Source organism: Cydia splendana, chromosome 16, assembly GCF_910591565.1.
Source record: "Cydia splendana chromosome 16, ilCydSple1.2, whole genome shotgun sequence".
In the NCBI taxonomy this organism is placed as follows: domain Eukaryota; kingdom Metazoa; phylum Arthropoda; class Insecta; order Lepidoptera; family Tortricidae; genus Cydia; species Cydia splendana.
The window spans coordinates 548,882-575,723 of record NC_085975.1 but is presented as its reverse complement, the minus strand read 5'-3'; the positions used below and the strand labels follow the sequence as shown (position 1 = coordinate 575,723).

The 26,842-nt window shown below is 40.6% G+C and overlaps 6 protein-coding genes across 6 annotated transcripts in view; 2 read left to right on the top strand and 4 right to left on the bottom strand.

The window, feature by feature from the left end:
* Positions 1-391: 391 nt before the first annotated feature.
* On the bottom strand, positions 392-13,919 carry LOC134797953 (zinc finger TRAF-type-containing protein 1 homolog). Its single transcript, XM_063770292.1, has 6 exons — positions 13,542-13,919; positions 11,619-11,857; positions 6,037-6,248; positions 4,208-4,368; positions 3,121-3,323; positions 392-2,617 (listed from the first exon to the last, which is right to left on the bottom strand). Exons 1-6 carry the CDS (start codon positions 13,752-13,754, stop codon positions 2,590-2,592), a joined length of 1,056 nt encoding a protein of 351 aa, XP_063626362.1. The 5' UTR covers positions 13,755-13,919; the 3' UTR covers positions 392-2,589.
* Positions 13,920-14,283: 364 nt separating this feature from the next.
* LOC134797956 (SAP30-binding protein) lies at positions 14,284-15,264 on the bottom strand. Its single transcript, XM_063770294.1, has one exon. The coding sequence runs from the start codon at positions 15,262-15,264 to the stop codon at positions 14,407-14,409; it is 858 nt and encodes a 285-aa protein (XP_063626364.1). The 3' UTR covers positions 14,284-14,406.
* A 262-nt stretch (positions 15,265-15,526) lies between these two features.
* On the top strand, positions 15,527-19,014 carry LOC134797951 (trafficking protein particle complex subunit 11). The gene has a single exon (XM_063770290.1). The coding sequence runs from the start codon at positions 15,690-15,692 to the stop codon at positions 18,996-18,998; it is 3,309 nt and encodes a 1,102-aa protein (XP_063626360.1). The 5' UTR covers positions 15,527-15,689; the 3' UTR covers positions 18,999-19,014.
* An 86-nt stretch (positions 19,015-19,100) lies between these two features.
* LOC134797955 (proteasome subunit beta type-1) lies at positions 19,101-20,013 on the bottom strand. The gene has a single exon (XM_063770293.1). The coding sequence runs from the start codon at positions 19,890-19,892 to the stop codon at positions 19,194-19,196; it is 699 nt and encodes a 232-aa protein (XP_063626363.1). The 5' UTR covers positions 19,893-20,013; the 3' UTR covers positions 19,101-19,193.
* Positions 20,014-20,125: 112 nt separating this feature from the next.
* Positions 20,126-20,692, top strand: LOC134797843 (dolichyl-diphosphooligosaccharide--protein glycosyltransferase subunit DAD1). Its single transcript, XM_063770195.1, has 2 exons — positions 20,126-20,412; positions 20,509-20,692. The coding sequence occupies exons 1-2, from the start codon at positions 20,205-20,207 to the stop codon at positions 20,637-20,639; spliced, it is 339 nt and encodes a 112-aa protein (XP_063626265.1). The 5' UTR covers positions 20,126-20,204; the 3' UTR covers positions 20,640-20,692.
* A 4,491-nt stretch (positions 20,693-25,183) lies between these two features.
* Positions 25,184-26,842, bottom strand: part of LOC134798038 (E3 ubiquitin-protein ligase AMFR-like) — a 37,451-nt gene continuing 35,792 nt past the window's right edge. Inside the window, exons 8-9 of the mRNA XM_063770367.1 lie at positions 25,660-25,760; positions 25,184-25,405 (exon numbers count right to left, since the gene is read on the bottom strand). Coding sequence (XP_063626437.1) covers positions 25,184-25,405; positions 25,660-25,760 — 323 coding nt within the window. The remainder of the gene's footprint in view (positions 25,406-25,659; positions 25,761-26,842) is intronic.

Sequence of the window (26,842 nt, the reverse complement as noted above, 5' to 3'; positions counted from 1 at the left end):
TTATTTTATTTAGCGATTTCGTGCGGTGGACTGTAAGACAACATTTATACAGTGTGTGAATTCAAAGGGCGAATATTTAAAGGGTGGTTAGCATAAGACCTATTTAAGAAGTATGTTCAGATAAATTTTGCTTAGAAATACAATGAAAAAATGACGCATTCAATATAGATCGGCCCGTAATGTAATGCCACACATAAGGGGACATTCCACCTGTCCAATGGCATTGCGTCTCACTCTCTATTAAGCAAAATGTGAGACGCAATATACCTACATTGGTGGAATACCACCCTAAGTTACGAGATACGAGCATTTTAAAGTAACTGTCAACGCTTTTGTTGGCAAGGCACTAAAAACGTAACGTCAGTGTTGGGGCATAAATAAAAATCAATAATTCAATAACTTATCTCTTTATTATCCACTAAGCAGCCAAATATGAATAAACACAAGTTCATTCTGTTACGACTAACGGAACACTCACACTAGTGTAAATACAATAAACCACGCACACATCTATACGAATCCGTCTCACAAAGGTTTTACCACCAAGTCAACAATATTCCTTTTACTTCACATTAAATTTCATAGTCTGTCCAACCATTTCAGTCTCATAAAAGGCTGATAATTAATATATTTTACCAGCCATAGACCGAATTTCGTGCCTAAATAACGACAGTTGGAAAGACTATTTCAAATAAAGTTAACCTTTTGTTATATGAAATGGCAACACTGAATAAAAACACGCCGGTGTCGCCATCTAGTTGCACCTTCGTGAAAAGGACCCGAAAAATAAACTCTAAACATTAATAATAATCTCTTAATTCGACCTGATACAGAACTCCTTTCAAAACGATATAAACAATATCTTTTATAATACAATTTAAAATATAACATCAATGAGATATCATAGTTTTAAGCTCTATCTAAATAAGGTTAATTTCACAATTCTGTCGATTTCCATGCATTTTTCATATAAACATATTATTCTATGACGGCACACATAAAATTAGCCTAAAAATAAAATCCCAATAAATGTAAATTTGTACTCAAATATATAGTCTAATCTCGAACACTTTGATTTAAAAAAAGGAAAAAGTAAATATAATGAGTGATGTAAAGTCATTCAAACCATGATTTAATCAACAGTCAAGATTTCTCTAAAACAAAAATATTAGACAAAAACATACACATTAGCATAAAACTTCAGTTTTTCGCCATCACATACAATACAAAGTATACAAACATACCGACAAGTTACTTCCTACATTTAAACCTGCCATAATATTTTACATGACGAAGTACGCGAAAATATGTCTTAAACTTTTGTTCAGTGCTATAATATAAGGCCGTTTCATATAATTTTACGCGACTTAGTTATATAAAATACTAAGGCGACGGCATATAAACGGTTTGACTGTAGTTTGGCAATTTCCGCTCCGTAATATCAAGCTCATAGACAATGGAACATACATAATTCATATTATATATACTGAACACTATACATTTTGGTATTATGGGCAGAGGAGTTTGTTTCTAATAAAACGTGTTAAGCGCCAGAGAGCGACTTATGATAAAGAAAATACATAAATATTTACAGACAAGACATAAAAAGGTAAGGAGATAGTATTGCAAGCCTATCTGTGGGAACGAGGGGACAAAAGCAGATGGACAAGTGAATTAGGGGCATCACAGTCTCACCTGAATTTAAAACCCGATTTTGGGTGCATCCTACACTGCCCTGCTAAGCCGAGTGGCGCTATCTCAAAAGAAAATGCATTGCTAATTTATACTTTAGTTTCTATAACTGAGAATTCCATTTTCAAAATCATTTGTTTTTGAGATAGCGCTGTTCGGCTTAGGAGGGCAGTACACGGGCTGAAATTATCAGAAATGAAGCCCCGGAATCTTAATGATCACGGAATAAATTCAGTTATTGTCTATGGGTGGTATTCTACTTGTCCAATTTCTTTATTCAATGTGTATTTGCATCTCACATTTTGCTTAGTGAGAGAGAGAGACGCAATACACATTGGACCAAGATATTGGACAGCCGGAATACCAACCTTAGGCACCTGATTATTTTGTATAGAAAAACCTGGAGCCATAGATTATTTTCCGTTACCATAAATGTTCTTAATTCTGATAACTTCAGCTTATGTGGGGTGCGCCTGCTATTGGCTATTAATATGTCTATGGTCACGGAAATCTGCCAGGAGGAACTGACAGATTTTTGATGTCTATGGTCAAGGAAATTAGTCAGTCCTATGACAGACTCACGACTACTAACTATAGACGTTAATAAGATCCAATAAATAATCAGGCTCCGAGGGCCTACCAACAATATTGAAAAATTAAAATGTATCTGCCTGTCTATCTTGCATATTCGAGCGATCGATAGAGGCAGATAACGAGATTTTTCGACATTGGCAGTAGACCCTCTAAATTCAGACGTCTGCGGCGGCTTTACGGAACTATTTCCCGTTCAGTATATCGGTTGAGTCGTCCCTCGACCAGCAGCAAGTACTGCTGCACGAGCAGGAGGATGCGGCGCGTGCGCAGCAGGAACCGCTGCTCGAGCGCGGGCCCAAGTGATCACTTCGACGTCAGGAACATTATGAGTCTGGAACCATAAGTCGTTATTTTATTATTGTCTTCACTTGTATATTTTTATACACAGTCTAAATTGGGGACGCGTTCAGTGTCAGAATGGCCGTATAGGATTTTTTATTTATATTTTTCTAGTTTGCCTGATGTGATTTGTGATGTGTTATGGACGAGGACATGTTTGACACGACGGCTTAGCAGGAGATTTGTTTTTCCTATAGGTACCTACTTATAGATTGGCAAACCCGTTTCACTATAGTTTGGCGCTGTTGCGTCATATGTTTTGCGGTCACTGAATTGTCAAACGTCATTTGACAACCAGAATGACCGCAAAATATATGGAGCTGTACAGCGCCATCTCGTTTACCTGTCAAATTCGAAGCACGAAATTGTCTTAGATTTTACACATCTCACTTAATCTACGTCTCTCTGCCTGAAGTATATATGAGCTTATAGACGAGGACGCGTGCGATGTCAGGACGGCCGAGTCGAAGCTGTATATTTATTCCGATCGGTTACCTGAAGTGTATGGCCTTGTTAGCGAGCAGTCGGTTGGTGTCGGCATGGTCGTGCAGCGGCAGCGGCTGCGGCGGCGCCTCGGGCCCGTCGTCCGCGAACACGTGCTGCTGCACGCGCGCGCGCACGCCCGCCTCGCCGTACGGCCCGCGCAGCCCCACCCACTGCACGAGCAGCGGGGAGAGCGTCTTGCTTTTCAGGATTAACTGGAAATTACATGTAGTTGCGATTTAGATTTACAAAAAATGATTTGTGCTGTTTCGTTGCTTTACTTTAACGACTTCATCGTTGGACTATGGACTGAAAACGGTTTAGTCGGACCGACCTGACTGTGCATGGCATTTGCAATGAGAAAGTGTGGCAATGTCATCATCATTACAGTAATGATGGTACTGTTCAAGACTCCAATGCTAATTAGCGAATTTAGCGACAGCGACTATGGGAAAAAAGAAGAGTTATGGCCACCTGTTCGGTCTAGCATAAGCAGGCGTGGCTCACTCCGCGATTTCGTCGCTTTGCTACAGGCAAAAAGAATAGATAGTATAGAGGGGTCCTGTCATTGTCAATTTTGTAGTCACGGTACATTTACTGCCATCTATCGACACACGATTAAACCTTAAAATAAAATTGAAAATGTATAAAATAATCAAAATATGTTTACGGATAAATGATTCTTAATTTTTATTGTTCCATACTGACCCATGTTTTTTCACTGGTATGTGTTAAAATTGTTAAATACCAAACGGTATCGTTAACGCCATCTAGCCGAGAATAGGCCAAAGGTAATGGCGCCATCTATTCGAGAATGACTTTTCCTTGGCCGTCCGAGGCACGTTTTTTTCTTAGACTTTATTTATCTTATACGGAGTTATATATATCTCTGCTACAGGTATCTAAAAGTACATCCGTTCAGCCTCAATTTTGGGGAAAGCCATAAGCCGCGCGTGGCGCTGTCGCCACCTAGCGGCCATATCTGTGCTGATCGTAACAGACGCTTTTTGTTAGAGAGTGAGTCTTCTATACCTAGTACTATTATTTATTCTGTGGCATAAGATAAGATAATATTTTATTGTCACCCTTAGCATCTTACCTGATATGTAATTTCGCGTTGCGTGCTTTGCGTGGGGTCGCGTTGGTTGCGATTCACGAAGGCTTTCACGACCCACTGGTGGCCGAACGCGTTGAAGCGAGACGTCTCGTAGTACAGCTTGTGCACGAACTCTTCTGTGCGGTACGGTTTCAACTGCAGATCTGCAATCACAGAGAAGATACGAGGGGCGTTCAATATATAATGAGAATGAGATGCAAACTCTTTAAATATTAGGAAAGTAAATACTGGCCAGTAAAGCTAATCTACCTAACTGATTGCCATGAAAAAAAAACTAACTGTTTTTTGTTTAAAAAAAATACGGCGATTTCTTTGCGATGCTATTGAGTACGTTAGCGAAAATGGAGAAAATTGAACTGCGCGCCGTTATCAAATACTTGTTTGAAATTTTTTTCTACGGACCAAGTCAATTTAGATTTACGGGACACTTTAAGGTCTAATGCTCCTCCGTATTCGACAGTCGCACGTTGGTGCGCCGAATTTAGACGTGGAAGAACATCGACCATGGATGACCCCCGCTCCGGACGCCCTACTACAGCAGTAACTGAAGAAATTGTGAAAAAAGTCGAAAACTTAGTTTTGGCGGATCGTCGTGTCACGGTTCGTTTTATTGCTGAAAATGTAAAGATTTCAACGGGGAGCGTGCATAATATTTTACATGAACGCTTGGGTAGGAAAAAGGTATCACCGCGTTGGGTACCCAGAATGCTTACTGACACGCAAAAACAAACTAGAGTCGAGATTTGTCAAGAAGCTTTAGACCTGATACAGCAAGACCGGGAACTTTTTTTGGCGCGATTTATAACAATGGACGAAACATGGCTCCACCATTACGACCCTGAAACGAATATGCAGTCTATGACATGGAAAAGGCCATCATCTCCAACTCCGAAGAAATTTAAGGTGGGCCCATCTGCCGGTAAGGTCATGGGCTCTGTTTTTGGGATGGTAAAGGGGTCGTAATGATTGAGTATCTCGAGCATGGAGCCACTATTACGGGCACTTTATACGCCAAACAAATAGCAACATTGCGCAATGAGATCCGTGAAAAACGGCGAGGTAAACTCTCGAAAATTGTGTTGTTCCATCAGTACCTACAATGCACCGGCACATAAGTCCGCCGTTGCAATGGCTGCAATACGTGATGCTGGGTTCGATATCCTTAAGCATCCTCCGTATTCACCAGATCTCGCCCCTAGTGATTTCTACCTATTTCCGAGATTGAAGGAATACCTAAGAGGCAAGAAATTTGAAGACGACGACGCGGTAGTCGCTGCAGTACAAGATTTTTTAAGTACTCAAGATAAAACCTTTTTTAGAAATGGAATTTTATGTTTAGATAAAAGATATACTAAGTGTATTATGTTAAAAGGTGACTATGTCGAAAAATAAAATAACACTTAATAAAAGTTGTATATAACATACTCATTCTCACTTCTTATTGAACGCCCCTCGTACTTTGATTAAAACTTTTTTGACACGTGACTAAAGTATCTAAATCAATTTTAGATTTGCAACTCCGTAATATTTAAACTAGGTGACTAAGTTAAATTTGTCTGCAGTAGAGTTCATAAAATTTAGGCTAAGGAAGGAAGATTTACACCTTCCTGATGCGAGGTTATTAGCCTCGCAAACGACCCTTTTGGCTTTAAGCAAAAGCTACGTATTGTTTGCCGTGGCAGCAAGTCCAGGACCTGCGTATATATTCCACATAGGCGTCCCTTTGCTTCTTTAACCACCTCCAACTCCATACAGGTCGCCTCATGATTGCAATCCTCGCAATAAAGAAGTATGGTCTTCAGTCTACTCACCGTTGATGGTGATCTTCTCATACGAGAGCAAGTCTAACACCTGCGTGTAGACCGCATTAGCGTCCCTCGCCGCCTTTTCTCTCTCAGCTAGTACGTCGACGACTTCCGCGGCACTTTTGCCGGGGTGTGCGCAGGCCGCCTCGTGGTTGCGCGCCTCGTGCGCCGGCCCGCGCCAGCCGCAGCCGATGGACGCGTAGCGGCAGCCCGTCAGTCTGGGGATATCGATAAATATAATAGAATACATTTATTTACGTCTCATAATGGGGTGGTTACATAAGACAGGTTATTAAAAGGAAACAACGAAAAAAGGTCCCCCACTCAGCATAATGCCACGGCAAGCCGTAGCGCTGATTTTCGGGAGGGACCTTACTTATATTATAACTAACTTAAGACTAACATTAATAAATAGGCATGTCTTGTACCTACCTACAAATCGAAATAGCCTCGCAGTAAGCTCACAATAACTTGTGTTGCAAGTGTGAAGATATATATATGCAAAAGATAGACGTATAATTAAGCTAATCAAGTCATCACACAAACAAATGCCAACGAAGACACGCCGACAGACAGACGAAGTCATAAATAACCATTAAAAGACTTTATCATCACCCAAAAGGTTTACGAAGTGAACTAAGTCGTAAATAATAGGTAGTTAAATGATAGTAATCTATAATACACGTAATTATGTTAGATAACAATGAAAAGCGCGTGTTATCATTCGCCACTGATTCGCCAGACACGTGGACCCTCTCCATTTACATAAACAAAGGCAAACTTCATCAGTATGGATATGGCGCGTCGTAATTTCAACGACCATCACGATTATCGAACGTGTCAATTACAATAGGTACATATTTAACAATTTCCTAAAGGCGTGGAGTTATCGAGCCCATGTTATGGCGTATAGGTACGCTTTTATAGTACCTAAACGTCGCCATGCGACGGAAGATATGGCCAACGCGCGGATTTTTTCTTTCCTGTTCTTACTTATATATTAGTTTTAGTTTCCATGTGATTTTCTTATGGCATTTGTAATCAAAACGTAAATAATCTACAATTTTGCATTATCCCCTTCTTAACCAATACTTTTGCCAATACCTATACATATGGCAGACGGAGCGAGCGTTTCGTGGCCGAGGCATAAGTGCCAAGCTGAAGTCACGCTCCAATGCATTCGCTAATGTGTGTGCATGAGAAAGGATACGATCTTCGATGTAGCCGGCGAGCAGCGTGCGTGACCAAGTTACGGTACCGTGCTGATCGATATGCCAATAGTCGGTAGCCATTATTAAATGAGAGGTTTACATTGGAAAGTTAAATAGGTACTTAATTAATGAGCATGCATATTATCATGTCAGAAAAATGGATACCTAATTGCCTTCAATGCCTTCTCTATCTGTTACTGAATGCAAACTATCGAGACATGCTACAGGCTTGTCACGATAGTCGTGAAGCATTGCTACCTATTCAAAAACAATCAAGATCTTATTGATATAATAAATACTATCTAGATACCAAACTGCCACTTACTATCTCTTTCACGCTTACTACGAACATGCAAGTGTGAAATAGTTATTTGTACAACAAGAGATCAAAATTTGATATTTCTTCGAGTGCTTATTTTGAGTCCCGTGCAAGCGAAAGATTCTATAATAGATTCACGAGCGTAGCGAGTGAATCTAATTTAGAATCTTGAGCGTAGTAAGGGATTCAAAAGCGCACGAGATGTAAATAACTTTGATCTCGTGTAGTACACACAATTTTTCACCCTAAGCAGTGAGAACATACCTAGAGGGACAGAGATAATAGAACCCAAGTATATCGAACTTGTATTAGACCCCGCATGTTGAAATGACATTTGACTATAAAGGTCACTTGAATGTCATTTTGTCTCACTCAGTGAGCAAAATCGCATTTTGCTCACTGCTTGAGACACGCTCAGTGAGCAAAATGCGATTTTGCTCACTGAGTGAGACAAAATGACTCAGTGAGCAAAATCGCATTTTGCTCACTGTTTTTAAGAAGCAAAGTACCCTTGTTCGACCTGCTGAGGTGAAAAAGAAATTTTACGACACTGGTCTTTAGTTAACTTTGCGGATTGTAGGTATAGCAGACATAGCAGTAACATACGACTCATACGAGCAGTACCTAGACATTAATCAATCTAAAAGGACTCACGAACGTAGATGCATGACAATTCCAAATAAATCAATGTGGGAAGATAGATACAGGTACGCTACGTCCGTACCTATAGTCCAAAACTATAAAATAAGACACCACTTAGAAAAATTCCGGCATTAAATAAAAAGACGGACATTAATGACCCAGTCTAAACCTGTTATGTTATCCTGGCTACTGGCCGTCTGTCGGTCATCGTACCCAAACCTAACCTACCCATAATCTAGATGCTAGAATTAGACACCGATCGATAGCACAGCACAGATTATCTCAGAATAGATAAATAATTAAAGTGAGAAAAAATGCATCCCCATTTACAGTCATAATACCGAGTAGAACCAAGCTGAATTCTGCACAGATTTTTGCAGGGACAGAGTGTGACCGTACGTGCCACCATAAACCTATGCATGGAAATTTGAAATTTATAGTCGCACTTCGCCACTTTGGCACTGCAAAGTCGATGCTGGGTCAGACGGACTAAAAAAAACCCATTTCGATTTTTAATGTTAAATTTATCTTAACTGATACCTCCTTGTATAAAATAAAACAGAAGTGTTATGGGAATACTGGTGTGCCGTCGGGAAGTTTCCAAAATGCCAAATTTCCACGAGGAAAAAATTCAGAAACTTCTCATATTATTGTACGGAGGTCGTATAATTTTCCATTTCCAAAGTGATATTTTCTTTTATTTCCTGTGAAGTTTTCCTGAATTTCCAACTGGGCTTTTCAAACTTTTTGAAAACTTTATGCAACTTTATAGATACATGAGATAGACAAGACAAGCACAGAGCCATGCGTACCGACACGCAGTCACCAAGCGGACAAGCATCCCCTAGCGTTAGTGAGCGTACAGGGAGCCTTACGTGTATGTTATACATTACATATCGGGTATACATTGGCGAACTTGAACTTTCCACTGATAAGTCTTATACGTATGCAAGTTCAGAATGCAGGGGGCGGCTATCTGTTAGAGAAAGGATGTAATTTAAATAAAATTAACTTTTTTTATATAAAAACAGACTTAAGGGGCTACCCCACGCCAATGACCTTCGATCTGAATCCCTTAGTTTTCTAATGTTTTTTGTAGCTTATTATATTAACAGCAACAGCTTTAAGCAATATAGTATCCCATATTTACTTCAAAGTTCATTGTCTTCGAGATATATGGCATCAAAGTTGAACAATTTTAGGCTAAAAAACTGGTTTTCTGACCATAACTTTTGTGTTAATTAGTTTAAAATTAAAACCCTGGACACGTTTTTCGAGACGTCAAAGACGAACCCAAATATGTAGATTTCGTACATATAAGATCCTTCACTGCAAACTAGATACGAAAAAAGTGATTTTTTAGACAATGTTTAAAAAATTCATAAAAAAATAAGTATTCATGTTTTTCATAATCCGGTGGACAAAACCGGAGATAAAATATTGAAAAACCGATAACCGTTTATCTTATAATTCTATCTTTAGTGCAAAAAAAGGAGATACGATTCAAAACTTGTCAAAAATCCATGAAAACGTCGGGTAGCCCCTTAAGGTAGCCGCTTTTACGGGACTGTAATGAGAACTGTAAATACCTAATGGGTTAATAGGTATTAAACACAATATGTATAGATATAGATACATGAATCTATTAGACATATTAAGCTAATTACGAGGTATTTATAATTCTCGACCGGAAGCTATAAGAATGACTCTTTCTTTAAATTGGCAGCAAACGCATCTCTGCAAGGTTTACAATTGATGCCAGCATTATAGATCAACTAAAATGCATGCTGATTACATCATTGTTTTGGATTCAGCATAAAATACGTCTTAAACGATTCTGATTGCCCTGCCCTCATTTCAAAACGCAATCATGATTAAAATAATACATAATATATTATTAAATCTTGTTAAGCAGAACATCATGGTTTCTCAAGTTCGCCAATATACGCCCCGTGAAGTGTTCAGTCCAAGCTTGGTGATGCGTCCCGGTACCTCTTGCGTCTGGGCGGCGTCGGCGGCGGTGGTGGGGGTGGGGGTGGGGCCGGGGGAGACGCGGAGCCGCGCGGGCGCAGCGCCGCCACGAGCGCGTACAGCCCCTGCGCCAGGCGCCCCAGCCCGCCCCACGAGCGCCGCGGAGCGCCCACTACTACCTGGGAGAACTTGTACTGCCTGGGGGAAGATACCATCGTCGGCACTGTTAGTCGGGTCCGCACAGAACGAGCCGCCTCGCGAGGCATTTGCCGCGCGAAGATGCTCGGTCTGTTTGGACTTGCCTATTGACTATTATACTTATTTGAAATCTTTTTTCAACAAGATACTAAGGTCTAAACATAGTCATTTGGTAAGTAAATAAGCTCTATATTTGTGTTAAATGTGGTTAACAAAAGGTCTTTTAATATTATAAATTAAAAAAGCATTATACATTTAGCTGAATTGCAGCATTTAAATTGCTGTTAGTACAAACAGCAACACTCCTAACTGTACATCGGTGGACCTTATTACAAAAGGCATAAGGTCCACCGATGTACAGTTCACAGTGCGGGCGATGGTACAGGTACACTGTATCTACCTTTGATTCATCCTGACAGTTCAACCTTACTAGTACGGTAGGTAGTATACTGGTATAGAAAATAAGAACGAGAATGGAGTGTAAAGCTAAGTTTCATCAGGAGAAGATGATTGAAAAGTAGAAGAGAATCAAGAAGAGTTCATCAAGAAAATGCAAAGGAAAGATGCAAATGGAAAGTCTGCAGCATCATTATTACTTACTTCGGCGAAGCTACGCCTAAAGACCCTAAACATTCAATGGAAACGTTAAAGATCTATTTCGAGTCCCAAATACAAATGCATTTATTTCATTACTATAAAAAATCAAATGAATAAGAATCCTTGCGAAGGGCGGAAAAAAGTCGAACTTACAGTCGCTATCTTATATATAATACTAGTTAGTAGTATTCACTGAAACGTAGGTATATATATTTACAGAAATCTCGCATGTGGTCTTATCTCGTTACATGCGGTCAACGTCTCCTCATACATGCCCGCCCACATGGATAGGCGCAGAAATCTTTGCGATAACTCTATGCGTTTTATTTAAAAGTGGCCTATTATTATTAGATAACAGCTATTAAAAACAATGTAGGCGCCACATTTTCTGAAGAATATAGGCGTTAGGCGCTAATAAAACTACACACTCTGATCATACCGTTTCGGTTTAAGGCACAAAACACTCAAAAATGGAGTGGTGTAATATAATATAACTTTACATACAAACATTTCATCACAACGTCGACCATTTTGAAAGAATGTCGCCCAATATTTTAGTTCTATAAAAATTCCAGGTTTCACAAAACCAAAAGAGATCTTATGGCAGTTGCTAAATGCGAAAGGAAAATCACTTAGGCCTAATGACTAACCTGTCCTCACAGATCTTCTCCTCATGATGCTGTAGCGAATGCCTCGGGAACACCTGAGCGCAGTACTTGCACTCTGAAGGCAGCTCGGACACTGTCTTCTCAACCGCCAGGTTCCTCGAGGCAGAAGTCTTGGAGATCTCGACGCGGCAGTTGGGGCAGGTGGCCGCCTCGTCGCGGAGGCGCGCGTCGGCGAGCAGGTGCGTGAAGCAGGGCGCGCACATCAGGTGCCCGTTGCTGCACTGTGGGTGGGAGAATGTTCAGCGGGGGATTCGGTTGGATACTTCCCTTTAGCCGCTCAGAAATCTAAATTGTATTTAATTATGATTTGTCAAAAAGATTAAAAATACAAGGCATCTGGGCGGCTAGAGGATAAGCTAGCAGAAGTTGCATTTTCTCAATTGTTAGATCCCTTTCAAAAGTGGTTATAGAAAATAGCTCAGCCATCTCTTTTTGAGGTGATCATAGAGATTATTCAGCTATTATATAAAACCACAACGCTGAACAGATTACCGACAAATGAGAAAATGCAACTAATGTTATGTAATGTAGCCATAACTAGTTAAAATGGTATATTTGAATGATAACTCTCTCAAGTCAAACAAAGTTAACTTAGGGATTAACTTTAGATTAAGTAGAGAAACTTGGACCTATACACATATTTAATATTACCAATTACCAACTTTGAATTGCACAAGTACATGGAAAGGCTAAAATTATCAGAAAAGCACTTTAATCATGACTAGAAAGAAACATACTGTGGCTAAATGTTTTTACTAAATTTAAACTTTGTAAACCCAAATTGTTTAACTGTACTTTAGTAGTAAAATGCAGTTAAACTTTTTCTTATAATGTGTTTTTTTTTTTGTGAACTGCAGTGTAATCATGTGATCTGCTATATAATGTGAATTTGTAAAATCCTGTTAATATCTTTGAGTTACAAAAAGATTAACAGGGTCGGATTTTAGATGGATGGTTTAAATCTTTTCTAGTATAGAAAAATGCTGATGTGTTCTTGCCGACTACCTCGGACCTTCATTGCATGGCCCCTGAAAGCAAACTAATGCATAGAAATACTTCTGGAACAGAAAATAAATAAATTAAAGTGTTCATACAACTCTTAATAAAACAAAGAAGAATTCTACTTTTCTGTGTCACAGTCAGAGTCGAAATTATTTTTAGTACTGATGGTATCAATTTTATAGATTTCTTTAAAAATATTAAATTAAATGATTCAAGAAAAAAATATAGGTAATAAATATTCAACTCATATTCACTTTATCAATTAAACTGTAATAAAATAATGACTGCAAACATTGTTATTAATGAATGAAGTTAATATTTAAAATTTCACAAGAACTTGAAATGTTATTAAAAACAAATTAAATTCTAGGAATGTCAATTAATGTAATATCAAAAGTTTTTTTTTGTATTTTTGTTGATGTTTGTCTGAGGGATGAGGGGAGGGTTTCTAAATGAAAAAGGGCCAAATCTCTTAAACATTTCTTTATTCAATTGAAATGCTACAAGAGTCCATACAGCTAGGTCCATTACATCTACCTGTGTACATAGTCTAGCACTCTTAACAATAAATACACAAATATTCGCCCAATTACACAATAAATATGTATTAAAATGTAATTACAGTTTTGTAATGCGCCCTTCAAGGGCAGAACAAAGGGCCATGGCGCAGAAGCGCGCGCGCCTACGACTACGACGTACATACATTCACAAAGGTTCATGATCATGACGCCATAACAATACTCTACGGCCACAAATTGGAGACACGCGCCGCGCGCCGTGTAGGCGTCGCCACGGCGCGCTTTGCGAGCCCGGCCCTTACGTAACAAAGAGAGGATGCAATAGAAAATGTTTTGGTAAAACAGCTGACGGCTTTGTCGTGGCGATCAGCTGTTTTAGGAATACCTGGTAGACGGCGGCGGGCGGCAGGTCGAGGCAGACCGCGCAGCACAGGATGCCGCCCAGCCTGTGCTCGAGCTTCTCGCTCGTCTCTTTATCTAACTTTCTGCGCTTTTCGGGCAGCGGGCCCTCTTCGTCTTTCTCATCAGGAGGGGCGGCTGCGATCTCAGATTCGGTGCTCGCGGAGGGCACGGGCTCGCTCTCGGGTGCCTCGGCCATTGCCCGACGTAAACAAACACAGATTTAATCAAAACAAGCGAGAACTGCGCCAGATGATGAACACAAACAAAGGTTTCGTTGCACTGTGTAGATAAAGCAAAGTACATATATAAAATTGACGTGTTTTGTTTGTATATATAGCGCCCCCCTCCACCTTGTGTGTTTTTTTGCGCAACGCGACGAAACGTTCCATTTTACGTTACTTGACAGATTTACCGGTTTTACCGGATGAATAGTCTAATAGAACATGTTGACCAACATAAGGAAAAATAAACTTTTTTGTTGGAGTCTTCTCGCGAATGCAGCTTATGAAACATGACCTAGATATTGTATGTTGAAAAATGTTGTATACTACTTATTATATTAGTTGAACAATTCCTGAGAATCCTGTTTTAAATTTAATATCAATTGATATCAGTAACATAGAACCTGAATACAACAAAGCAATGTTAGTAAAATAAGCTACTAAAGTAAGGAATTAAAAACAAAACAAGCAAAACATTGATTATATATTTTAATACTTATAAATAAGATATAGAGCACAGAATTACAAAAATGAATTCCACAGTTACATACAAAGTACAATTTCTTCAGAAAAGTCTAACCTCACTCACACTGCTCAGTTCAAGTTGCAAACAAATTATTCATCCAATCAGATTTTGGGTTTCTTAGGTAAAGATCCAAAAGCAGATATAACAGTGCCCTTGGTACCAGTGACGTTGCTAGTGAGGGGCTGCTGCAACAGACCGGGCTGTTTTATGGTAGGTTTGGATCCGACATTAGGTGCCGCCTGGTCCCATTTTGATTTCCGCTTTTTCTCATCATCACTCTCTGATTTCTTGGCCACTCCAGATATGAAATCAATCTTAGCTAACTTCTCTTTCTTTTCCTTTTCTCTCCTGTCCATTTCTAGCTTTTGAACCCGAGCCAACTCATCATAGTAGGATTCTTTGCCCCATTTCAAAGGGTCATAGATTTCAGGTGGATAGTTTGTATCCAGCTCATTAATATCACAGAACTGAATGAGTTTCTCATAGATACTAGGATTCCTGAAGTTTTTCTTATCCTGGATTATTCGATTCATGTCAAGACCTTCTGTGAGCATACGGTTGTAGAACTTGGCAATAGTATCTTGGAGTTCCTTCGGGCACTTGCCGGCGGGCTCGGGGGGGATGCTGGCGCCGTCCTGCGAGTCGTCGGGATCGGAGCGCGGCACCGCCTCGTCCGTGTCCGTCTCCATGGAGAGGCGCCGCATGTCGTCCTGGCTGCCTGGAGCCGGTGAAAGCGCTTCTTCGTCCGACACCATTGTTTCGTCGACGTAGGACACTAGCTGCTTCTTGGGGCTTATGGGCGCCGACGCCGGGCCTTCGCCGTCCGTGGCGCGTCGCGGACTTGGCGGCGCAGAGTGAGTTCTGGCCTCATCCTTCTCGGGGGTCTGCTCCTCGATGTCTTCCTCGCCTTCCGAATCAGTATACGTCGCTGTGAGAGAAGCTAAGGCTTGGGATGTCATGGTGAGTTAATATTTGAGAGTAAAACACAATGAGAACATAAATGTAGGCAATTTTACAGGCAGTATTTAAGAAAATAATAAAATGCCATAGCAGAATATGTTAACGTGAACGTCAAATACTTTGACAAGTAATTTTTTTAATGCGTTTTGAATTGCATCGAAGTTGATCAGTGTTTTCGTTCAGTAACGGCAGTTGTCGCCGTTGTCGCAGTGCGGTAATGCGGTTTCGGTTTTTTCAGTTGAAGTAGAACGGAACGCAATACTGCTGACTGTCATTTTGACGAATGATGGAGGTGTTGGAGGATGTAGAAATTAGAAATTATTGATGAAAAATAATGATACGCTTCCAGTGAGACGTGTAAACAGTGATAGACTAGCGATCGTCTTAGTTAATGTGTCGATAGTAGTTACACAACAGCAGCGTGATGGCGACGCAGCCGAGTGACCCGACGGAGTTTCCGCCCGAGATCATTTTGAAGCCCCTGGCGTTGGTAGGGCTCTCGGGGCTGGACACAGTGAACAACGCCGTGCACAAGGCTGTATGGGACGCCTTCAGCAACAACCGCCGCGCCGAACGCGCCGCGGTGCGCTTCAAGCTGTTGCAAAATACATTCGAGTTTCCCGTAGTCAAGCCAAAGCGGAACTCTTACGAATGGTACATTCCCAAGGGCATACTCAAGAAGAACTGGATTCACAAGCGCGTAGCTCTCGTGCCCTCCGTCGTCGTGATTTTTTATGACATGGAGTGGAATGACCCCCAGTGGAACGAGAAAATAATTGAGTGCGCGTCTCGAGTGCAGAGCATCCGCGCGGCCGTGGAGGGCCACGCCACTCGAGTCGCCGTAGTCGTGGTGCAGGATGGGCTCACACCACCGCCATCCGAGTACATGCTGGGCGCCGAGCGCGCGCAGGCCCTCTGTGCCGCCTGCGAAATTCAGTCAAAGGCACTTTTTGTACTACCACACAATGACCATCTCATGGGATACATAGTGCGACTCGAAAACGCATTCTACGATATTGCACAGAACTATTATCATCATGAAACTAAAAACATAAAGCAACACCGAGATCACCTCAACAAGACCACACACCAGTATCTTTTTGTGAGACACCAATTTAAGTTAGGCTTCCTGAATGAACTTAAACAGGACCTGAGCACCGCACACAAGCACTATCTCCATGCCTACAACAACCTGCTGGAAACCAGAGCAGTCGACACCAACATGCATGAGGTCCGAACTGTAGCGGGCTACATCAACTACAAGCTCTGTAAACTATTATTTGCCTTAAACATGGCAAGAGATGCTATAGCACAGCTCAAAACACACATTGAGAAGTATAAAAATAGAATTGGCCCTACAGAGCTGCTGTTCGAACACTATGCATGGATTGCTAGACAGTACAGTGCCTTCGGAGAGTTATTTGATGAAGCAATACGTGCAGGGCTTCCAGCAATACAGTCACAACACCCTGGCTTCTATTACCAGCATGCAGCTCAGTTCACAGTGAAGAGGAGACAGGCGATGCGGTCAGTCTGTGCTGAGGCAACCCAGTATCCTCCCCCGCCTGATCCTTTAGAAGGTATTGTAGAGTTTTATGGACAGAGGCCATGGAGGCCTGGTCGACTCAGCGCCGACCCTCACGATCCACAGAGAGAGCAAGCTGCTGTACAGGCACTGCAATACAACGAGCGAATCTTTAATCACTCTACAGTAGTTATCAGTTTTCTAGGCAGTGCTATCTCGCAGTTCAAGACGTTCCATTCGCCGCGCATGCGAAAACAGCTGGTGGTGGAGATGGCGAACGAGTACTACTACTGCGCGGACTATGGCAAGGCACTGACGCTGCTCAGCCACATGCTGTGGGACTACCGGCGCGAGCGCTGGTGGTTCCTTGCGTCGCACGTGCTAAATCGCGCGCTACAATGCGCATATCTCTCTGCTGTGGTGCAAGACTACGTCCAACTGTCTCTTGAAGCCTTGTCTAAACACATTCAAGTGCCAAACAATGATAAGGACAGGATATTCAAGAATATCATGGCTGTGCTTAATTTGGACGTCCCCTCGGCAGAGCCGGACCTGCCCGCGGCGGCCGCAGCGCGTGCTGCCGACCTCTGGCGGGCAGCAGCCGAGCGCGAACCATTTACCGTCAATGTCGACATGGCAAACATATCCAGCGTCCTCGAGGTCAAACCAAAGTTCACCCAGCAGAAATATAAAATGGACGAAACCATCGATATCGAAGTTTATGTGCGACTCTCTTACGCCACGACGCTCGAGGTCAAGAAAGTTCTAGTTACAGTTTCGAGTCGCACGGAAACTATCGAGATTCCCATAACAGACGGCGGCAGCACCATTACGCTAGAGGGGGGTAAAGTAAAGAGATTCTTGTGCCAATTCAAATGCAACTCCAAGGATAACGGCTCAGAAATTACGATCAAAAATATTTCCTTCGCATTGGACAATGATAAGAAACGGAAAATCGTCATGAACTTTAAAATGGAAGAGAATAAGAACATGGAAGCTATCCACCCTGAGCTGCTACATTTCATACACAGTCCTAAAGCTGATTACGAGTTCGATAGCATCGTGCCATCGACGATCGCCCACATCGTGGCGCGCGAGTGCCGCCTGTCCAACATCGTCAGCAACCAGAGCCCCGCGCTGCAGGGCGAGTGGTTCCCCTCCACCTTCACCATAACAAACGACGAAAACACTTCTGTTTACGACGTCAAAATCACTGTTTCCTTGCTTAGCACTCCTGATAATCAGAACCCTGAGGCAGTCACTGAGCTGAGCCTTATAGCGGGACAACCTCAGACCCAGCCTCTCCAGATATCACCTTGTAGCATTGACAAGTCCTCCACACACTCCAGCACATTCTTCTTGAAGACTAACAGAACTTCCACAACCACTGTCCAAATGAAAGTCTCGTACTTCATTGATCTTCCAGAAGTCTCCAAGCTAGAATGTGTCAAGGACTTTACGACAAAAATACCCGTAGTAAAGCCATTTGAAGTTTCTACAAACTTCGTTGCTATGAACTTCAAACCTATCTCTAAGTGCTTTATAGATGACCCTCTTATTGTCATGCCTAATGTTAAAATCCTAAGTCCTTGGGATCTGGTGATAGTAGATACGGAGCTAGAAGTAGTTGATTGCTTCAAGTACGCTGATGAGAGCAAACCGCAGTCTTGCATTAGTAATTTAGAAGTAGCTGAGAAAAATACGGCTGTGGACGCTATCAGTATTCAGGCGAAATACAAGCCCAAAGATCATCCCACTAGGGTGGGGTTATATAATATCAAATGGCGGCGGAAAAGTAATACAAGCGGGCACTGTGTGATGAGCAGTACTGCCTTATCCAGCCTGCCTATTGAAGAGTGTCCCATAGCCGTAGAAGTCAAATATCCCGAAGTAGTAGAGCTACAGACTTCAGTTCCACTAAAGTGCATATTGTACGGAAAGTCAAGCAGCCCTGTGAGGCTCATGCTAACAGTTGAGGGGTCTGATGCTTACATGTTCTCGGGGTATAGGAAGCTGTCAGTTACTGTGCCCCCAGGAGATTGTGTAGAGGTGTGTTACAACATCCACCCACTGGTAGCTGGGAACACGTCACCCCCGAGGCTAAAAGCAGCACTGGTCGGCGACCACCCTGGACAAGACGCGCTCCGGGAGATGTTTGACAAAACTTTTCCTGATAATATATTTGTTATGCCTAAGTACAAGAAATAAAATCTATGAGATGTTACTTTCGTTTTTATTGGAATGTAAATAATTAAACAAATATCTAGTTTTATTGTAGTTACCTTATTATTTAAATAATAAATGCAGTTATTTGTTATGTATGTTATTTATTTAAAAATACCTATCACAAGGTTTGCATACAATACAATTTTTCTTTATAGTTTATTTAGTAATATAAATTGCTTAATCTCTACGCAGAGCAAATTTCTCCTCTTGGATACCATTAGCTGTGATTATGAGGATATAAATGCTGTCTCCAGTGTAGATGTCTCTCTCCGCCGCACTGATGAACACATCCTTGATAAGAGCCAGAGCTTTTTCCTTAGGCAGAGGCGCTTCAGTTACATTCTGCATGTTCTTCAGACCAATCTGGTTATCAAGCAGGGGCTGCAACTGCGCGCCCGCAGAGCCGCCGGCACGGTAGTTTGAGCGCTCGCAGTGCCCGATGGGGTCGTAACTGTACACACAACCCTTGCCCTCTCCGTCCAAGCCAGCCAACACATTAGAGATGTAGTATGGGAAGAACCGTTTGTAGTACAACATGGTGGAGAGCATCTGCGCCACGGCGGGGGTCGTCATTGGCTTGTTATGTTCCTGCTCGTACATCTGCATGCGCGCCGCGAGCAGCCTCGTGAGCGTCAGCGTGTCGCACCAGCAGCCCGTCGCGCCCAGCACCGTGCGCGACGACAGCTGGAACAGCTTCTTCTGCTCGCGCGTGTAGATGGAGAAGCCCGTGCTCAGCCGGGTGTCCGCTCCGATCACCGCATAGTCATCGCCGGCGATCGCGACTACGCTGCCGCCGTTGTCGGCGTACGGCTCGAAGCGATGCTGCACGGCGCCGGGTACCGCGTACTCGGGGAAGTTGCCTTGGACGTTCAACATTGTTGTTTTAAATTAAAATTTAATCGGGCTATTGAAATGAGTACAAAACTTTGTTTAATTCGATGACATGCACAAATTCACGCACAAGCAGCTATTGCAAATTTGACATTTAATGCAGTGCTACCAACAAAATAATTTCAATTAGGATTTTTGACTATTTTGCAATGGTTATAAACATGTCTCAAACATAACTTTTGACATTTGGTTAAAAAAAACTTCATTTGTCTATGATTTGTGGATGACGTGTATATGGTGTATGTAGTTTATTGAAAAAGCCGACTTTATTCACAATTTAGTTAAAAATCCACGAAAATGACCTCTCTAATGTCCGTAATTCCCAAATTGTACCAGGAGTACTCAACTAAGACATCCAAGAAGCTGAAAATCATCGACGCCTACCTACTGTACATTTTCTTGACCGCCGTGATTCAGTTTGTGTACTGCTGCCTAGTCGGCACATTCCCGTTCAATTCCTTCTTGAGCGGCTTCATTTCCACAGTCAGCTCATTCGTGCTCGCCGGTAAGTTCATACGACATTGCTTTTTAGCATAAATTTAACAAGTTTGTAAGTTAATTACAATCAATCGACTTCACCCCATTGTTTTTCTGTTTTCAGTCTGCCTGAGGCTCCAGGTGAATCCCGAAAATAAGAATGAATTCCAAGGACTGAGCGCCGAGCGCGGCTTCGCCGACTTCATATTCGCTCACCTTGTTTTGCACATTGTTGTCATCAACTTCATAGGTTAAGTTCATTTATAATAAATTTTATATTTAATAAGAAATACATGTTATAATTACTATCACGTATTTATTTTCATCAACATAACTTCAGTAATATAGGGGGCTTGTTGTTGTTGAGAACAATCCATATAGTAATATCTTATGTGACAGTGAGTTAAAATATCTGACATTACCTTACAGAGCCAAGCACTTGCTTGTGTAACTGTTGAATATTCCAATAACTCGTAGTTTATTGGGGTAATTTAGCTGTACTCTTCAATTTGTTGTATTTGTAAGAGGTTAAATGGAATGTATCAATATATTTGCATTAGCAAAAACAAACTGGGAAGTAATTGGGTAGGTAGCAAAAAACAAGTTCATTTGAATTCTTTTCATTTTAATTATTTTGACTAGTCTTGAATCAATTTTACAATAATTATTCAAACAATATTCCTTAAAGATAATTGTAAATAAATCAAAGGGCTAGCTGTAAATGAATGCCGACAATTTTAAGTACTAAATAATCTAGAATTATAGTTATAAATCAATCTGCTATTATACAAATTTAAAGAATTTGGAACCTAAATGTTTTATATACTTATAGATAGTATTTTGAAACCTAGTTTTTTTGCAGGATACATATAAGCTTAGGGCATATGGGATAGTTAAATTATGTCCTATTGGACTAAAAAAATTCAAGCATCATAAAAAGGTGATGATAATTCATAACATACATATTTAACTTTAAAACTGGGTTTTATACAGATACATTTGAAAGACTAAATAGTGTATTATTTCAGTTTTTACATTTTAAATGTTATTAAAATTAACTCCATATAAAACCCAGGATTTAAAAATAGTCTATAATTTAAAAAACTGTTAATACTAAAACTATTCAACATCAAGTGCAAAGAGATGTTAAAAATGGTATTAGTCCGGAGCCTCTAACACGGGCCCAACATTTTTAACCACAACAACATTTAGTTTGACATGTGAAGAGTAAAGCAGTAAGTGGAGACATGTGACAGGGACAGTGCAGTGCAACTACAGTGCAACACTGCACTATCTGCTGCCAGTGCTGCCACAAAAACTTAAATAAATAACACTGGGTGATTTTGGGGTTGCGATCCTGAATGTCAAAAATGTGTTAAGATAGTCAAGTGGTCAAGGTCATAGCATAGTGGTCATACTCAATATACTAAACAAATTTCCCTATGGGAGTTATGGGACTAACCACATAATCGCGAAAAAAATCGTAATGAAAGAAATAGAAGAAACAGATGGGAGGCCCAGGAGTAGGTTTGTTTTTTTCACGATTTTCGACCAGTATGAAAATCGTGAAATAACAAACCTTGTTCAGTATGACCATCTTAATACATTTTTGATATTCAGGATCATGACCCCAAATCACCTAAGTTTAATGGGTAGAAAGAAATGATCAACATTTCATTAATATGGACGCGAAATTTATACATTGTCAATATAAAAATACACTCTCAAAGACTTAGAAAAATAAACTTTCTGTCGCTAAAAGCAACAAGCCCTAGGGCCGAAACACCCGAGACGTGGCGTTACGAGCACGCAGCGAGATAACGGTTCCGAACTCTTCGTAAACACTACCCTAAGTAATGTAATGGCTCAATCACATACATACTCATACAATCACTTCAGGAAGGTCAATGTATTGACAGAGGCAGCCTGTAATCGCTGGTAGACCTTATTTCAATGCAAGAAGGTTTATAAATAGTAAATTAATTGATCTTTGCGATTGTATATTCAAATCAGATGTATTCACTTAGTGGGTCATTGTAATTGTGCCATTATATAACTTTAATATTATTTTGTTACAACTAAGTAAAATATCACAAAAGATGAAAAAAGGTCACATACTCTAGAGATAATTATGACATTTCCAAGCTAAAGGGTACTTCCTCATTTTCAGTAGTCAATAAGATGTTGCTACCTTGATAATTTAATTAGAAATTGTCCTTATTGATACCGATACGGTGGTGCCTTTTGAAACATCACAAATATCTGCCAGTTCCTTCGTTGGTCGCATTGGAGGTGTAATATTTGTCTCAATAATATAAAGTCAAAATATCATAATCATGCATTCTTACTTGGCACACCAACTTCCAACCAGAAATGAAATTTGTATTAAGATGTTAAAAACACTTAGTTTAGTAAAGTGCATTAGAAGATTATAAGTTGGTTTGTAAAATGAGAATTTATTATTCATTTAATGGTATAATTTTCAATGCCAAACTCGTAGGCGCGAAGGGTTGTCATCCTAAAGAAACTTTGAATTTCGCGCCTTTTTCTACTGACAAAGTGAGTTTGCCAGAGTATACTTTAGTAAACCTCTGCTGTGTTTTTATAAAATTTTAGGCAGCTTGTACAGTCAGCATCAAATAAATAGTGACAGCCAAAATATATCGCAACATTAGCAACACAATCTTACTCCGTAACAATGGTGAGTTGCAATATTTCATTTAGCCCCCTCGTTGCACAATGTACTATTTGGTACCTCGGCCACTCCAATATGTCTGATGGGAACCAAACACCAATAAAGTCAATCGATTATACGTATGCGAATTCGTTACATAAATATTTCGAATGTTTCACATTAATAAACGATTTCGACGACAAAAAATAAATGACAAAATAGATAACTGACGATATTAAATAACTCGGATCATCTCTTTTTGTAGCGGGATAACATCGAAAGTAAGAAAGAGACGATGAGTTTCAGCTACTTTCTACTAAGGTACAATGTTCGCGTCATACCGTACGCTTCTGTAGTTATGTCTGTGTGTGTGACTCAGCTCTCAGGAGTGGAAGCGGAGGCGGGGGTATCAGCGTTTGCGGGAGCGGGACGGGAGAGGTAGCGGCGTCTCGCTCGCGCTAGTAGTAGTTGTTTGCGTCGTTGTAGGTTAGATTCGCGTTCGGAGGAGTCTATAGGAAATTCTGTTGTGATGTCCCTGAAAACATATTAGGAAATTAATTATACAGGATGATCAATCCAAATGGGTCAGTATGGAGAAGTCAGAAACTATGAGAGATAGCGAAATCTGTTCTTAGGAACCATGGCTTCGATTTTTAGATTTAATAATAATGGCATTCCGGTATGCTATTCACTTTTTCTACAATAGTCCCAATGCCTGCTGCGACCGGTTCATGGGTGTCTATTGTTGCGCATGTGAACGGGTTCCAGTAGGTGTTCTACATGACATTAAAGCTCTCCAAAGGGCCTCCACGTGTTGGATCTATATCCCCACGCAAGCCTATCAAAAGACCGGGATTTACAGGCCCGTGATTCCAAAAAAAAAAGGCATTCAATTTTTTTATTTCTCTCATACATAACTGGGACTCGAACCTGGTCGAAGTCTCTGTAAACAATGTTAGGTATAAATTGCAACCTTTAAGTTATTATTATTAAGTGTTGCATTTTCAAATTTTAAATGCGAATGCGTTCTAATTTTAAATAAACGCAATTTGTAATGCATAATATCGATGCAGATAAGATTAAGTGGTCTATTCAGATAAATCATTCATAATGATCACCGATTTATATTAATGACAACATTCTATTTTATTTTATTTTATTCATAAGGCAAACTATCAGACGACATTCAATACATGATTACAATAAAAGTGGTAGGCTTTATATAGAAATGCCATCCAAAATAAGTGAGCACAGCAAGAACAATAAGTAACAACGAGCAAAAACTATCCTAAAATTATAAAAAAAATAACACAAAATATCTTAAAAACATACTAAATTTTAAAATTACATAAATGATCGTAACATGTTAAATTGCTTACTATTGTTGTTGTGTAGTATTAGTATGGTGGCCAAGAACTCTAACGACTTGCCTCTTGAAAACTGCTAGCCGTGAGTTGAAAATATCGATGTCTCTATATTGTGAAATTATTTTGCAAATTATTTCAATTGTTGGCATTTCAGTCTAATGTTTACACAAGATTTCATAGCAAAATTTGGTCCTTATACTTTCAGGATCAATTATACAAACAAATACTACACGCGATTACATAAAGAATATTGACCAGGTTCGATTCCCGGTTATGTATGAGTTAAAAAAAAAAGTTTGAATGTAATTAAATTTAAAATCGACGCTATGGTTCCTAAGAACAGATTTCGCTATCTCTCATAGTTTCTGATTTCTCCATACTGACCCATTTGTATTAATCACCCTGTATATATGTAGTTTTTATTTTTAAGATTCGATTAATTTAAAAAAGAATACGCATGTGAAATTTTCTTTGGTACTGTTTGGTAATAAATATATGTAGGTAATTTCGTTTCCAATTCCAGATTACAGAATTTATCTTTTAGTTTATGTTTGCTAAACGTTTTAGACCAAAATATGATTCCACTCGGAAACTAAATTTCGACACCGTGAAACATTTATTTACTATCGCTAAATAAGCGGACCGAAGGTTCGATGGCCAAGCGTCAATATCGGAGAGAAGAGAGGTTCGATCTCTACGCGAACCTAAAGCCCGTAGGATGAGCACATTCGGTCTAAAATCCAGACGGCGGCGGATACTCACTGTGCAGTCTCTTCCTCCTCGACCGGTGGCGGCGGGGGTGGCGGCGGCGCGGCCGCGGCTGGTGCGGGGGAGGGGGAGGCTGCGGCGGGCTCGGGGGGAGGGGGAGGGGGAGGCAGGCGGCCCTCCAGGATGTTGTCCACGGTGACGTCGGCCGAGCGCGTCGCCGCCAGGTCCGCCAGCAGCGGCGCCAGCCCGTAGTGCGGGAACATCGCTTGTACCTATACGCAAACAAATTCATACAGAACATTATTATTCTAATACTCGGCGATATCAATATTTAAAATTCCTTAGTCGACTATGATGAATTAATTATAAAACTCATTAGTGAACTGTAATGAATTTCACCAAACGCGTATCACCACGGGCATATAACAAAACAACAGATTAAAAGACTTTAATGAACCTTCAACCACTAGATTCTTCGTTAGATTTTTAACTGATACTGTGAAAAATATCATAAGATGTAACTGACCTGCCTCGCTAGCGCGTCGAGCTGAGCGGGCGGCAGAGGCTCGCGGCGCACGCGCGTCACCTCCACGGAGAAGCTCGGCAGCCACGACACGTAGCGAGAGCCTACAACAATATTAATTTTTCACATCACCTATTCGGGAAAGGGCTTTTTCTTCCCCGCTAGGAGGAATCAAAGTGGCACTTTTCCCCCCTGCTAGGGGGGATCAAAGTGGCACTTTTCTGTTTTAGGACACTATTTTTGTTATTTTTTTGCATTTTTTTTAGCTTGATAATATTTTGAAACATAAGAATTAGTGTCAACACAAAATTTTTATTTTCTTCATAGTTAATGTGAAAAGCAGTATGTGTCATACAGCATCAACATTATTTCGTCTTGGGCGTTAACACTTGAATCCCTCATTACGCTCAGGATTCTACTTTAGATTCTATTGTAGAATCCATCGCTTCATTCAGGATTCAATGTCCGCCCTTGACGGAAACATATCATTTTGATCCCTTGTAACACAAACTACTATTATTATACTTGGCCCTTTTCACTTTTTTACTCCGTTTGGGTGGACGGTGGACAGTAATTTTGTTTTTATTTGTGTATTTAATTTAATGATACCAAATAAATCCCATATTATGACATTTATGACAAGATTGAGATTGTTAACATATTGCCTCAGTCAAATGGTTGACATATTAAAATGTAAAACAGATAAGTAAGATTAGTCCTGAATTTTATGAAAGAGTTTGGTATCTTATTATTTGTTTTAGAAGTGAAAACTTCTTTAGCGGCACTGTGCATTTTTTGAGGTGGGGAAAAAATGTTAAACTCGTGACAGCGTAAGACGTAACCCTCTCTTTCTACCGCGCGACGAATGTATGCCTGAGCCTGCCGTTTCGTTTAGGCGGCGCAGGGCGCTTGAGTGACGTCACGTGTGACGGACAATGTCATTGTTTTTCTTTTTTGAATTAAATGCCATCTAGTGAGTTTCCCTTAAACTGGTATTAATATAACTGTAGTTAGTACTCACAGTGATGTGCTTAGGTTAGTGTTTCAAGTAATGCGACGAAATCACGCTAGATGGCGTTAACCTCAATTATACATAGTGCTGCAGACATTTTGCACTAGATGGCGCTGTTATTAATATTTTGAGTTACAATGTCGTTGAGTTTTCACTTCTGCCGGCACTCCCGGA

Coding starts and splice junctions, on each gene's coding strand:
- LOC134797953 (XM_063770292.1), bottom strand. CDS start 13,754: ATGGCCGAGGCACCCGAGAGCGAGCCCGTGCCCTCCGCGAGCACCGAA. Junction 11,858..13,541: donor CGCCCGCCGCCGTCTACCAG/GTATTCCTAAAA, acceptor TCCCACCCACAG/TGCAGCAACGGGCACCTGAT. Junction 4,369..6,036: donor TGAGAAGATCACCATCAACG/GTGAGTAGACTG, acceptor CTGTGATTGCAG/ATCTGCAGTTGAAACCGTAC.
- LOC134797951 (XM_063770290.1), top strand. CDS start 15,690: ATGGCGACGCAGCCGAGTGACCCGACGGAGTTTCCGCCCGAGATCATT.
- LOC134797843 (XM_063770195.1), top strand. CDS start 20,205: ATGACCTCTCTAATGTCCGTAATTCCCAAATTGTACCAGGAGTACTCA. Junction 20,413..20,508: donor CAGCTCATTCGTGCTCGCCG/GTAAGTTCATAC, acceptor TTCTGTTTTCAG/TCTGCCTGAGGCTCCAGGTG.
- LOC134797955 (XM_063770293.1), bottom strand. CDS start 19,892: ATGTTGAACGTCCAAGGCAACTTCCCCGAGTACGCGGTACCCGGCGCC.
- LOC134797956 (XM_063770294.1), bottom strand. CDS start 15,264: ATGACATCCCAAGCCTTAGCTTCTCTCACAGCGACGTATACTGATTCG.